The 15349-nt window shown below is 46.4% G+C and overlaps 1 protein-coding gene across 1 annotated transcript in view; it reads left to right on the top strand.

Annotated features, from left to right (window-relative positions):
- Positions 1–1575: 1575 nt before the first annotated feature.
- Positions 1576–15349, top strand: part of dgkg (diacylglycerol kinase, gamma) — a gene marked incomplete at both ends in the record, with an annotated part of 75166 nt that continues 61392 nt past the window's right edge. Inside the window, 8 exons of the mRNA XM_080018764.1 lie at positions 1576–1642; positions 7403–7479; positions 10796–10816; positions 11621–11771; positions 13482–13544; positions 13933–14196; positions 14613–14744; positions 15226–15275. Of these exons, the coding sequence (XP_079874890.1) occupies positions 1576–1642; positions 7403–7479; positions 10796–10816; positions 11621–11771; positions 13482–13544; positions 13933–14196; positions 14613–14744; positions 15226–15275 (825 nt within the window). The remainder of the gene's footprint in view (positions 1643–7402; positions 7480–10795; positions 10817–11620; positions 11772–13481; positions 13545–13932; positions 14197–14612; positions 14745–15225; positions 15276–15349) is intronic.

The following is a 15349-nucleotide window of genomic DNA, read 5'->3' as shown; positions in this document are numbered from 1 at the left end:
GTTTGAAGACACTTTATTTAGTGTAGTGTGAACTATGGGTCTAAGCATACATCAACTTCCATCCATATATTGATTTGATAACGCAGTGATATGAATGATTCGGACAAGAAAATCCAAACACCATGTTGTTAACAGCAAACAAACTGCAATCCAATTTGTAGTAAAATGACTCCCAGGATTTAGGATGTTTCACTTAGACATTTTCTTTTTAACTGTTACTTTGGTTTAAGTGCAAATTGAAGGTTAAAGGGTTTGCCTATGTAAAGCACGTTTCTATACAATGTGGCACAGAAAGTTCTTGACAGAATGTTTTTTTATTGCAGAAGATCACCACCAACAATATTTTACATAGTTCAGATGTTTTATTCTCTGAAAAATTATACAAATGTTGTATAAGCTCTATCAATGTCAGGCTACCGTACTGTGATTGCACTGTATTTTATCGTAGCAGATTCCAGTGTATTGTCAAATGATCATTGTGTCCTTACACTCCTTGTGTAAATGACTGAGCAGAGATTGAGTTGCAGATCACGCTTATCCTTTTTTCTCTTTGCTCCCCTCCTCTGTTTCTCCCCAATCTTGCTCTCTCTCTCTCTCTCTCTCTCTCTCTCTCTCTCTCTCTCTCTCTCCCTCTCTCCCTCTCTCCTGCCCTCCTCTGTGTCCAGGATAGCTGGATCTGTTGCATCTGACCCGCTGAGAAAGTCGGAGTCGCCCAGCGAGAGAGACAGAAGCAGCTTGTTGCTGTGACGGACACTTGCTCGGACATAATCGGACATTACAGCGAACTGACACTATTGTGAACCACCGTAAAGCCACACAGGGATACGCACACTGAGACCCCACAACTCACACACACACACGCACGCACACACGTACGCACGCACACACACACACACACACACGCACACACACACACACACACACACAAACACACACCCATAAGTCACCCCTTCCCTTTGGACTCGATCCTTTCCAGGTCTTGATGTGCGTGAAAGCAGGTCCATGCCAAACACACCCAGCACTATGCCAGGGGAGCCGCCAGTAGTGGTGTTTTAAAGAAGTCAAACCAGTCACTCATCCAAATTCAACCGGCAGATATCTAAACAAAAAAAAGAGAGAAAGAACGTTGTCTCCAACAGAGCTCCATTCTGCCGTTTTATCTCCATTTCTTTCTTTCTTTTGGGGAAACATCCCCACTCCCAACGACCCCGCCGGCACCCATGTGCTGCAGCCCTTGGTCATTTCCACCTTCCACCCAAAAGACTAATTTTAATAGAGAGGCAGCAATGACAGTCCACCCCCTCACCTCCACCTCTTCTCACAGCCTTCTCACAGGATAGCTAGAACCCCTACCCCTACCCCCACCCCCCACCCTCCCTCCATCATCGCAGCATTAACTGTGTAGTCACACAATATCACACACATAAACACACACACACGCACGTACACACACAAGCGCACACGCACACACACACACACACACACACACACACACACACACACACACACACACACACACACACACACACACACACACACACACACACACACACCCCTCCCTGGGCCGCAGGCAGGATGGGGGACGGGAGCTGGGTTTGCTTGAGCCCAGCCGAGTTCTCCCAGCTACAGCAATACAGCGAATGTGAGTATGTAGCACTTTGTATTCACATCTGGCTTGTAAGTGTACATCTGTTCTTGGGTTCTTGGATGTGTGTGAGTGTGTATGTGTCAGTATGTATGTATGTTTGAGTAAAACAGCTGACATTTAACTTTAATCTTGTGGTATTTGTGTGCACCTGTGCTGTGCTGTGTTGCGTAATCACTGCCCATAAATGGCATGTGATCTCATGTACTTTCATGCCAAATCGTGCAAAAGGTTTAACTTCGCACTGGCCCTGCAAAGCTTGTCAAGGTACTATGTATGCAAAAGAAAGACCAACAAATAGAGGCCACATACAAAGATCAGGGACAACATTAAAAATACTGACAGGTTAGGTTGAATAACATTGGCACCTGTCAAGGGGTGAGATATATCAGGCAGCAAGTGAACAGTCAGTTCTTGAAGTTGATGTGTTGGAAGCAGGAAAAATGAGCAAGTGTAAGGATCTGAGCCACTTTGACAAGGGCCAAATAGTGATGGCTAGACGACTGGGTCAGAGCATCTCCAAAACAGCAGGTCTTGTAGGGTGTTCCCGGTATGCAGTGGTTAGTACCTACCAGAAGTGGTCCAAGGAAGGACAACCGGAGAACAGGCAACACGGTCATGAGGGCCCATGGGCTCATTGATGCGCGTGGGGAGCAAAGTCTAGCCCGTCTGGTCCGATCCCACAGGAGAGATACTGGAGCACAAATTGCTGAAAAAGTTAATGCTGCTATGATAGAAAGGTGTCAGAACACACAGTGCATCACAGCTTGCTGCGTATGGGCTGCGTAGCCGCAGACCAGTCAGTGCCCATGCTGACCTCTGTCCAATGCTGAAAGCACCTACAATGGACACGTGAGCGTCAGAACTGGACCATGGAGCAATGAAAGAAAGTGACCTGGTCTGATGATTCACGTTTTCTTCTACATCATGTCGGCCAATCGGCGCCAATAGTTCAGATTGAGCTTATTTGAGTTTCTACACAAACCTCTTTGGCAGGATTTTTTTATTTTAATTTTTGCGGTATGATAGCCATGGCTGTCATTTGTTAGTGTAAAAACTGTCTTCCTGTTCCTGTTCCTATACTGTTCACAGTATATCTCTCATGAGACAGACACATGGGTGCATGCAAAACATACGCAGAAGTAAAAATACACATGCACAGAAATGCCGGAAAGAAAGAGAGTGAGCGGAAGAGAAAAAAAAAGAGTGGAAAAATCAACAACGCATTTGCACTTTCAGTACCTTGAGTACGTTTTACGTTTGTCCCTTTTAAAAACACATACAATTAAGTACAACTACAAATGTGGAAATTGTTATTGTATGCTTTTGCGTCGTGTGTTGCTTTTAGAATGTGTGTGTGTGTGTGTGTGTGTGTGTGTGTGTGTGTGTGTGTGTGTGTGTGTGTGTGTGTGTGTGTGTGTGCACGCGTGCATGTGTGTGTGTGTGTGTGTGTGTGCATATAAAGCATGACTTCCTTCATACCTCTCTCTCTCATATTTCTCTGACATTAATATCGGAGTCATATCTTGTTCAATTTCTTTTTTTTTACTCTGCTCTGAAAACAGTTGAATTGCTTTTGTCCTGGTTGGAGTTTACTGGGAGACAGAGACCAGGGGCCTTAGCTTTCAGAGTGGAAAAGTCTGATATTTAGACACTACCTGTTTATATAAAGACAACGGGGACAATCCAACTGGCCTTGCACACATATGCTTTCATTCATTTTTATACATAAACACCTGGACTACAAGGGAAAATGTTTATATGCACTCATCTGGGCGGTTATATGAAAACGTGCCATTTTGCATCACCCCCAAGAAACTGCTTTGTAAATCTGAATGGACAATAAAAACAAATTTTATAATTGAGTTTCCATTATATATCTGGTAACGTAAAAAAAACGCATTCATATTTTTTTTATTTTGTTGTTAGAGCTTTTGCAAGATGCTTCGCGCAAAAAAAACTGTTAAAACTCTAAAAACAGAGTTTCAAACAGTTTTTTTTTGCACGAAGCATCTTGCAAAAAATTGAGAAATGGCCTTTCACTCAGTATGATGTTTGTACTTTTGCTAGCTATCGAGGCCAAAATTGTCATACAATCATATAAAAACTTCAACTTATATAAAGTGTTGTTTCATTACTTATGAATGGGTTTTATTCGTAATATGTGTAATTATGGGCCGCCATTACTAAGCCTGTGGTAAAGGTCATAACACCACGTGGCTTAAATGTTGTCATATATATACATTTAAAATTTCAAAAAAATATCTTTTCAACGTGTTCTGAACAAAAGAACGTGTGTTCTTTTGTGGTAACAGGGCTGACACAATGAGCTTGTCCCCCTCTGTCAGACATTACACAACTCAAAGATAATTAAGTAAAAGAAGAGGACACTTACTTGTCTTTTCACCACCACCTTTATAAAAGGCAGATGATTTCACTTCGTGGAAATGATGCAACTTTCAGAATAGTCCATTATCTCTGAAAGGGTGTTTTCGCTCACGTTTTCAAGTAACAGGGTTGACGACAACCAGGGTACCAGAATAAATTGTGTTGTATTTTTCTTTGCTTTTCACATATTAAGAATAAAACCCATTCATGAGTAATGAAACAACACTTTGAGGCTTCCTATAAGTTTAGGTTTTTAAATGATAACTTCAATATTTTGGCCTCGATTGCAGGTAAAAGAAATATTAGAAATATTGACTTACACAGGTGTGAGAAAGTTCAGAAAATTTCATATCTATCTCGGATATTTTTTTTTCCCGCTTCTAGAACGGCGTGATTGGGGGGTAGGGAATTCAGAGGTTTTGCGTAAACTATTGTCATATTGTTGCATATTGTGCCACTGATCGCGTTTGAAGGGGCACAGCTGACGCAATATAATGCTTTTGTAAAGGCCAAAAACGTTCAATAGATCATTTAATTGTGATGTTTAAAAAATACCCCAATTGGTTTACATTTACATCCGGAGTATCAGCATTTTTCATAATCTTCAAGGCTAAAACCTCCAAAATATTCTGCCTAGTCGTGCTGAATCGTGCTGATTTAAAGGTTTATGAATGTCCCATTATAACTGCTTTACGCCAAAAACTGTACCTTATACAAGCAGTAAAACCAACACGGTAACTGTTAACAACCCTGGGACTGAGGTGTCAGCCCTGTTGCTCGTATAACGTTCTAATATCATTTAAAAAATGAAAAGACAAACGTAAAATGAACTCATTTTATATGTTAAGTAAAAGAGACTCAGTACTCAGTAATCCACTCAAAGAAATTGGCGTATCATTATTTTGTTTCCATAATTTTTTCTTAAAACAGAAGATGCTGTGAAAGTGTCAATTGTAAATGAGCATATTCATCCACAGAAAAAAGAACTCCTCAATATTCTCACTTCTTTAGAAACACACTTAGTGTAACGGGTGGATTTTATCTTTTATTGTATATCAGATTTGTTTGAAACGTGGATTTAAAACCTTATCAAACAGTCATTTATATGTCGGCAACGGGGTTGACGAAACACACATAAACATGTTGATGATATGTGAATTTTTTTTTCAAATAAGATGAGAGGTGAGACTCTACTTCATCCAAAAATGGGCTTAAAGAAAACAGAATAACAGTACTTTGAAAATTAAAACATTAAGAAAGGAAATGGCACGTTTTCGTATAATGACCCACCTACATAGACATGGATGATGCTTCATACTGTATATCTACAGTATGGGGACTGCCTACTAACAGGCTGATATGAGATTGTCATTGTAGCCCCCAGAATCATTTGTAGAAGATAATTTGTTACTACTCTGACTGATAATAATACATACAGTATGATCAGATATGACATATTCATATGATGATGAGTGAATGATCACTAATTACTAGTACTTCTACTAATAATAATAATAATAATAATAATAATTAATCTACATGCAATAACAACAACCTATATGCATCCTGCACACACATCTAAAAAGTGGTATCTACCTTAAGTACTAATGGGAATGGGAATGTGTGTGAAGCTCTTTACATTTTTGGCGGTGTTAATTTGTGTGTGTGTGTGTGTGTGTGACATCTAGTATAATAATGATGCTGTGCTTAATCTCCCGCTTTGCGAGAGATTCAGGTCCCCTGTGACTCAAAAATAGTTAGGCTCCCAGAGTCCTTTCCTCTGAGGCTCTGACGGCCTTGTAAATCACCGTCCGGTCAGCAGGGCTAAATGACGGACATCGTCTGTCTACCAACCAGGGTGTCGGGCTGAGAGGGTTAGGTGTTCATTAGGAAGTCATGTAAGCGCTTTGAAAGCCTTCTACAAGATAACAGAGCACTTTTATACCCAACGCACCGGGCTGTCTCAGGACCTGTACCTTTGTTCCCTTATAAAGGATAATTCATCGTTTTGTAAGTGAGTTCCACCGCCTTGAGGGGATTGGAATGTCCAATCACTCGGTGCTCGTCGGAGTAAAAAACCCTTGCGCGTGAACTACAGCGCCGACGCAGCTCGATATCCTCTTTATGCCCCCAATTCATATACGGTAGTCCTGATGCGATCTGAAGTCCTGTCGCCTCCCCGTCTCTATCTCTCTCTCTCTCTCTCTCTCTCTCCCCCCCATTGACAAAATGAACATCTCGTGCAGACAAGAGCGGCGGAGGCTGTAGAGCCGCCTCGCGCTTAATATAATGAGGAGGACCGTCTAACAGGGAGTCCCATCCAAGGCTGATTACCGAAGCCAACGTGATTCCTGAAATCAGGCCCCAAGTGTAGGTGCGTGGGTGCGTGTGCACGCGCGTGTTCATGCATGCGTGTGTGTGTGTGTGTGTGTGTGTACGTGCGTTTATGGTGCCAGTGTGTGTTTGTATTGGCCCATATGTGTACTCGTATGTGAGTGTGTGCTTGTGTGAGTGTGTATGAGCGACAGATGATCGCATGAGAAGGGTCAATTGGATTATTGTTCTGGACAGAGACTCTTTGACGTGTGTGTGTGTGTGTGTGTGTGTGTGTGTGTGTGTGTGTGTGTGTGTGTGTGTGTGTGTGTGTGTGTGTGTGTGCGCGCGTGTGTGTGTCTGTGCGTGCATGTCTTTTTTTTGTCTGTATGCAGGGTTAGGGGGATTAGCATCTCATAGTAATAGAACACATGTTCCCTGTGGATGACTCAGGTTCGGCTCAACCAACACAGCACTTGGCAGGGATGATAAATTGAGTCAGGGCATCTAGTCGTGTGACGTACGACTGGCACACTGCACTTAGAGATTAGTTTCCCGCCGATCGTTTTGAATATGAGCTGTTACGACAAATGATTAAGGAAACCCTTCATCACCTTTCTGTCATCTGACTCAATAGGTCTATTCAAAATGCAAACATTTTCCATGACAGACACTTTTCATGTTTCACACCACGTGCCAGATGGCCAGCCATGCAGTTTGTTGTTCAGCCAGACACACAGAATAAAGTATTTTATTTTATTTATTTATTTATTTATTTTAACCACATTGAACGTGAAGACACTCTCCAGGAGCACTTTATCTGATATTGTTGAGTTGACCAGACTTTCTCCCTACACTTTCAATTACCAGTGATGTTGTTCAATGATCAATTATAATTTCAATGTCAATTTTATCGTTGCGTTTTGTTTTTGTTGTTTGTTGTCGGACTTAAGTACAAACGTGTTGAAATTAACAATATATGTAATGTAAGAGCATCCCATGTTTTCAAGAAGGCGTCTCCCTGTCCATGTGGGTGTGTCTCTGCCCTCCTCACAGACTCTACCAAGAAGCTCAAGGATGTTCTGGAGGAGTTCCACGGCGAAGGCGTCCTCTCCAAATACAATCCGGAGCAGGTGTGTGTGTCTAAGTCCCATAGCTCCGCTCATATTTATCCTTTCAATCATCTGTTATAAATACCCGTGACTTGTCTTTACGTCTCGCCCTACATTGCACACGCAAACACGCCGGCGTGCACGTGGTGTGATGTCACCGGGTTTGAAGGCACGGTTAAGGTCTCTGTGATCCAGAGCGTTATCCATCATCAGAAACGCTTAGTCACTCCCTCCATTTAAAGATAGAGAATCTGTGTGGAGCAGTCTGCCCCCCCCCCCCCCCCCCAGCACACACACCCGCCCGCCCGGACGTCAGAATGTCCAGGCTCCCAGTGTTCCATGTCCATGGCGACCAAAACAGGTGGCGCTGACTGTTCCACGTTGCTGCGCATTCTGTCCAAGCCCTCGCTCACCTCTCGACTTCCGTCAGCCGTTCTACATCTCTCTCTTTTTCTCCCTCTCTCGATTTCCCTTAACTCTCACTTCCCCTTTTTCTCTCTCTCTCTCTCTCTCTCCTCTTTTATCAACTCAAGGTTAACACCTGCGTGGCCCCCCCGCCCCCTGACCCTCGCGTCATCAAACCTCACCTCCTTCCCTTTGCTTCCTCTGATACAGACCCGGCTCCGTTCACGTGCATTGTTCCCTTGTCCCTTGCTCCTGTCTCTGTTGTCCCTCGTCAAAGTCTTCCCTCTCGATCCTCTGCTGCCCCTGTCCAGCTGCGGTCCTCCCCTCTCTCTCTGCACGATGACATGACTAACAGCCAGGCTGGGTGTTTGGCGCCGAGGAAACCAGTCATACTTGGGCGGCGGGGTGTAGTCTGTCTGGGGCCATAGCCTGACCAGCCATCATGGTGACAACTCACTGTGGTCACAGTGCTACTGCTGCAGTCACCTATTACATTGTGTGTGTGTGTGTGTGTGTGTGTGTGTGTGTGTGTGTGTGTGTGTGTGTGTGTGTGTGTGTGTGTGTGTGTGTCTGTGTGTGTGTAATGACTAATCACTCCCTGGTGCCAGCTGTAGTAGAATCTATTTATGGAGGCTGAGACAGTGACAGTGGACCGTGGTCCAATAAGGCCTCTCTCTCCTCCTCCTCCCTCATCATTTCTTTCAACCCAAGAGTATTTTGCTCAAAAAAAGGCCATATTTGATACTTTTCCATTCAATGGATTTGCGTTATGGATGTGCTCCTCTGTCCGGGCGGACAGCAACAGCTAATTTGATGAAGCAGCGTAGGTAGTTGTGTAAATTGTCGATATGGACGAAATATTCATAAAAAAAACACCCTCGTAGGAAAACGCGAAGCCAAGGGTAAACCCGGGGGTTGAAAGAAAAACCGTTGCACTTTCAAATAGAATTCTGGGACTTGTGGTGTAATCCGCCCAACAATCTTATGTATTTCCACTTTAATTTAGCTTCTTCCCTCCTATTTCTACGTATCTGTTGAGAAAAGGCCACGAAAAAAAGACCCGGGAAAAGGACTATGATGGACATTAAAAGGCAGTGATCATCATGAGTTTCAGCAGCAGAAAGCAGCGCGTCCATATTACTTGGTGATTGATGAATGACGGAGTGACAGAGGTGGGAGCGTTTCAGCCACAGGGTTCCCTCTGACGCCTGTGAGTGGGTAGACACCCATCAGGCCTGAAAAAGTCTATTGCTTGGCCATTCAGTCAAACTGCCTCGGCAGCAGAATTGATATCATCATGTCAAGAAATGTAACACGTTGTTTAGATGCTCGGTGTAAGACAACACATTTCGCCTTTTAAAAAACAACCTTCCTCAAAATTAAAAACAACAGACTCCCACGCACTGTAAAAACTTCTATTTAAAATGTGTTTATTGACTGAAGCGATGTTTCGGTCAAGGGATCTTAATCAGGCGTGTGTCCAAATTTGCCTATGATGCTTGTTCATGTTTGCCGGATGAAGGTCTATGGAGGTCGCTTCACTCAATAAACACATTTTAAATGCGAGATTAGACAGTGTGCAGGACTTCATTTTTTAATTTCTTTTTATTTTCACTTCTTCTCCTACTTACCCGTCTATATTCCTGTGAGAAGAATTCTTTTTTTATTATTATTTCCTTTTTCCCCAAAAACAAACCTTCTTAAAATGATCGTCCGGACTGTTTTGAGCAGTTATAAATGGGCTGGGGTTTTGGCGGTCACGCGAGACAATTTCCATATCTCTCAATTGATTGAGTAGTAAACATTTCGGTACAGCAAATCTTTTTGGAACATCTATATAAACAAGGTTCCTTTAAGCCAGTTTTAGAGTGGAGGGAGTTCCTCTTTGGCTCCGTCCCCCCCCCCCGTCTCCTTACCTTTTAAGGCCAAAGTAAATCTATCAAATTATTGTCGAAACCGTGCCAAAATGAGAACGATGAGATGATCCATGTCAATGTGTCATAGTTGCCCTTGGGAGACATTTGCGGATTGGCAAGCTTTAATGTGATCCAGCCTGCCGACGCACAGGGAAAAATGCCGGGATGTTGCTCGGACCCCTCTGGACTTGCTTGCTTGCTGACCCCAAAGAAAGCAAGAAATTCCCAAAACGTCTCTTTGGAACCCATCTGGGTGCACTTACTTTGAGGAAGCCCACCAAAATATGTCGATCATTTATTTTCTGTGTTTACATTTTTGCCTACGTATGGATGAGAGAGAGCGGGGAAAGAGAGAGGCGATTTGAGAGCGGAGTAGCCCCGAAAAAGAAAAAGTGTCTTTTTCTTTCTGTTTTCTGTGGCAAAATCTGCCCGTGCTACACAATGCAAAGCAAATTAAAGCCTTCTGGTTTGTTTGGCCAAATAAGGAGTGGAGAGTGATGTGAATGATGCCTCATTGGGCCTGGCTAACTTCAGGGGCCGGGTCAACAGTGCACGAACCAGGAGATGATCCTAATCGCACCGCGCTTCTCCTGCGAGCCCGCCACGGCGCTTCAAAAGGTCAGAAGGATATTAAGCAAACATCCCCATAATAAGAGCCGATGTGGGGGGGAGGGGGGGGGTATCATCCTATTTTTGGTGTCGACCGAGCGGCGGGAGGGGGGGATAGGGATGTTCCCTCCCGAGGACAAAGGGTTTAGTGTGATCGGGTGAGCGAGGCGTGAGCGAGGCTCCACACATGTCGAAACAATCCCCTGGAGACGCGCGGCAGGCTCACGGGGGGGGGGGGGGGGGGGGAGCCGCGCTTGTCCGGCCCACGCCAACGAACCCCCGGCGCCTTCACCGTCCGGGAAAGAAAAAAAAGTAGCTAACCCCGGCTCTCCCTCTGCTCACTTCTCTCCCCCTTCATCTTCCCTCCCTCCTTCCCTCCCTTTGCCACTGTTGCCACTATTAAACAGAAGCAAGATGTTCTCAACCAAGTAAGCCCCGGCCCCAGTGGGCTCTGCATGCTCTGTGGTGTCTGTCGTCAGCAGACTTGCATGCACATCCCGTCTTCTATGTGACATAACCTGCAACACGACAGCGCAACAGCATGACAGCCCCTGTCCTGCACGATGGGGACCGGTCGCTCAGAGCGCCACAGAGGAACACACCCAGAGGTCATTGAGGTCCCTGAGGATCATTGGGTTCCGCGCCGCTCTGCTATCCATGCGAAGGTCAAAAAGGGGTTGGGGAGACTTTGTGGGCCGGAGAACAGCAAAGAAACGGGTTGGGAGGGGTCTAGAAATTAGAAAAATGTTCTGCATTTGGCGCCATTACTCTGGAATGTGGATATAAGATGTCTGGCTGTCTTTTTTTTTTTTTTCTCCTTCATTTACTTTTTTTTCTACTGCCTGACCTCACTGAGGTCTAAGGGTAGTAATGAGGGCGGCTCCACTCACTCCATGCTAAGCTGTAGGAGATCTCTTGCGTTGTGTGGTTATAGTGTATAATCAACACAGCCGACAGCTTGTGGTCTTAAAGGCAATTACAGCCATTTAAGAGAAAACTCTCCGTACTGCTGAGATTCACAAGCTGCCAGTAGGATTTTTTTTTCCCTCCTGTCATAGCTAACTACACTCTGCATTTCAGTTCGGCCAAAATTTTAATCTGAGAACCCATCGCCATTTACGCTATATTTATTTTCAGAGCAACTCCTCTTCATGTTCCTTAGCGCGGGAAGCTCCACCGAACGAGTTCTGGTTCTTTCCGCCCATTTTGGTTCCTTTTTCTCTCCTCCGCAGCCCATTGACTATGAGGGCTTCCAGCTGTTCATGGCCACCTACCTGGAGATCGACATCCCAGAAGAGCTGTGCCAGCACCTCTTCACCTCCTTCAAGAGCAAGACAGGCGGCTGCTCTCCCGACGTTTCCCACGCAGGAACAGGCATGTTGGGCGGTCTATTTGTTTTAATCCCCTTTACTCAAACAATCCCGAAATCGGTCACGTTAGTTCTTGACATCCCGACGTGCCGTTTTGTTTTTCTCACTTTGAGATAAAAAAAAGGCCGATAAACAATCTTGCGCTGGACTCGCATTACTACTCATTAACCGTGTAATTGATCAATCAGGGACTTTGTACTGATCAGAGCCGCGGGCGGGACAGAGAGACAGATGCTGACGAGGCGTCGCTGGTCCATTGCTTTCCACCGCGGCGCGCACATCCCACCCACTCTCTGCCGTGTGGCTTCACATTGGAGCCCCCCCGCCGAGTGGCGCCTGGCGTGGCACATGGCGTGGCGCTCTGTCTCCTGCCTCCACCGTCCGTCTGCTGCCTGACCGAGAACGCTGGGGACAGACGATCTGGGAACGGCCAGAGGGACGGAGGGGCGGTAGAAGCAGCAGGGTTTTCCGGTGTCTGCGGCAGGCTGAAGAGAGGGATAGAGGACTGGAAACCGAAACGCACAGCAGCGTACAGAGGAGATGCTTAAGTGGGGCTTAAGTGGATGGTGATATTTTTCTGGTCTGGTTGAAAAGCTCCATTGTATCATGCAGCAGTTGCAGACAGGAATGCTTTTTTTTTCTTTTTTCCTGACCTATGCATGGCGTAGGCGCCGTCGTCACGATGGCTTTGGCTACAGGGGCTGAACAAATTTGTCGAAAACATTTCCTTTTTCCTTTCACAAACATAAACTGGCAGTTCAAGATTAAAACCGGTTTTAGCAAGTTCCACACGTGAGTAACTGAGGTTGTCTACTGGCTTGAGTTTTCGTTTTTGGTGCAGTGACTGATACCGCCGGCTTTTCCCTTCAGAAAGAACTCGATGGAAACTTGCGGTATCCACGCGATGCTGTGACCGTGAAGGGCGTGATGGAAGAAAAGTGTGATGCAGCGAAATCAAAATCACATCGCAGCGCAATGACATAGTATCACATCGAAAACACGTCGTGACATCACGTAGCCTAACAGCGTCATCACAACCACGCGAGGCTTGGAGGATCAGTGGTTGGAATTTAGGAATCAGCACGTCTGTGTAGAAAGTCATTGAGGCTCCAGTGTCTGCCCCTGGGAACCGGTTTCAGAGTAGAATCACCAGACAAAGCCAACGGCGCCATCTGCTGGTGAACTCCCGGCCCTGCTACGAGAGGTCTTTGATGCAGTGTCCTGACTTTACTCTTTGGAAGCCTCCGATGATATTTATTCTACTCTGCTGTTCAGCACTCCCCCTTTGGACAAATTGTCGTAGGAATTATTTCAATATGTCTGCCCAATGCTGACCCTCTGACTTTTTACAGCGTAACACTGTTGGCGCAGAGGGGGTACTGTTGTGCTTGACAGCGAAGGAATGCCTCTCTCAGGTCCATGTGCTGGTTTAGGCTCTCCAAGCACCGAGCAGGATATCTATCTCCTTTCAGACCTTTATCTCCTTTTTATACCATTATGGCAAAGGGCTGGCTGGGCCGGCTGAAGATATGGTTAATGCAATTGGACATTTGGACACATTGGACATTTTTTACTTGACTGCGTTTGGGTCTTCATCCCCCATATTCAGACACGTGATTTTCCGGTTGAATTTTGACGTTTCGCTCATTCTCACTGCCTGTGACGCTCTCCCCCTCCACCCCCAACCCCCACCCCCCCCAAATCTTGCTTCAACCAACCACAGAAGCCTGTTCCATTGACGCAGGCATCTCCATACAGACCGAAGTGGCCTGTGCCCCCATTACAGGTACCACGGCCAGCAGATGATGTCATCACGGTGGTGCCAACAGTTAATCCCTCTTGCCTCATAATCCACGCTCCCTTGTCAGTGTGCTCATGTTGTGTTGATGTGACTCGATGCTTTGTTGTGTGACAGTGGCTGGGACAGTGCTATCACTTTGTGACTCTTAGCAGTGTTAGGCTTTGGCGTGGTTTTGTGATTGCCATTAATTTAACCTAGGTTCATTTTGAATGGATCGACATTGTGATGTTTTACTAATCCATATTGCTAACTCTTCCCGTTTAACAACAGCACCCGCTATCTTTCTATCGATTTATCAATGAGCCTGTCTTCTCTCGCTCCCTCTCTTTCTCTCTCTCTCATTCCCTCCTATCTAAACCCACTCCGCTGACAGGGATGAACGGGAGGAGCATCCTCTCCGCCATGGGCCGGCATACGCCGGAGCACTCCGGTGTGATGAACGCGATGGGCTCCGGGGCCACCGCCTCGCCCTGTTCGTCCCGCTCCTCCTCCCAGTGTTCAGGAAAAGGGGCCCACACGCCCGGGGGCCCCCAGCATTCCCCCTGCACCCAGGTCAAACCGCCCGAGGCCAGCAGCAATGCCCTGACTCCCAACGCCGGTCCTGCGAGGTCCCCCATCTCCCCTGGCCTCTCACCAGGTGAGGCCAGGGGAGCTCCTGTTCTAGAAAGTCTGCTCACAAGTTATACTTGACAACTTGGCTTATTTGGAAAGTGTTAAAATTGACTGATTAAATTTAATTGATTGATATAGGTGTTACTGCACTGTTAAATCACGGAGCAAGACTCTTGGGGCTGTTAATCTGTTTAAGTTCTGTTCACATGGCATTCTTTGGCACGACTGTTTTGATCTGCAGCCTGGGGCATTCCCGTCCTCTTTCTGTGCTGTGCATGTAATCAACATGCAACTGCGTTTCCTCCGCTGCTCCGTGTCTTGCTCAAGCTGCGAATCTCCCACTAAAGCACACAAAAACGGCGATATAAAAACAGAGAGAGCGCGATGGAGGATCTGTGTGAGGACACAACGAGAACAGCTACCTCTGATGTCTGTCCGCAGAGAGGAATCATCCGGAGAAGCGCTCGCCCCAGAAGGGCTCCCCTTTGCTGTCGCCCCAGGTGGTCTTCCTGAAGGACATTGTCTGCTACCTCTCCCTGCTCGAGAGGGGCACGCCAGAGGACAAGCTGGAGTGTGAGTGATGGGGCGGTGATGAGGGTCGGGCCCTTTCCTTGGGGGAGCATGGAAGTGGGGGCAGGGCGGGCATGTACCATATTGTGTATTTGTCTCACGCATATTAAAACATAAACACACATAAGCACTTTAGTCTGAGCTCATGTTGACACCGGGAGTAACAGGGCCCGCCCTTCCCCATCTCTGACGAGTCTCCCCCGGGGGGGCTTCAGCCACCTCACTAACACATCCTCATTAGAAAACCACAGAGGGCAGGTACAGTGACATCCTTAAGCCCCGGAGTGCGTGATTGACTTGTTTAGCTTCTAAAGACCCGTCCACACACACTAACGGGGCTAATCCGAACCGGGGCCCTGTAGCGACTAGAGTGCCCTGTGACTCCCTGGAGAGAGGCCGTTTAGCCCGCCGCCCCAGACAGGGACTCATTATCAGACGCTGCTGAATCATCATGTGATCTCTTGTGCTCCTGCCTCCCCTGTAGTCATGTTCCGCCTCTACGACACAGACGGCAACGGGGTGCTGGACAGCTCGGTGAGTGATCCTCCCTACAGGGAGGAGGGTCCCTGTGCAGGGGGACCCCCACCCCCCAAACCTCACCCCCCCTC

The sequence above is a fragment of the Zeus faber genome (assembly GCF_960531495.2).
Source record: "Zeus faber genome assembly, chromosome: 18".
NCBI classification, from domain to species: domain Eukaryota; kingdom Metazoa; phylum Chordata; class Actinopteri; order Zeiformes; family Zeidae; genus Zeus; species Zeus faber.
Note: the sequence above shows the minus strand (reverse complement) of the source record. Positions and strands in the feature narration are given on the sequence as shown.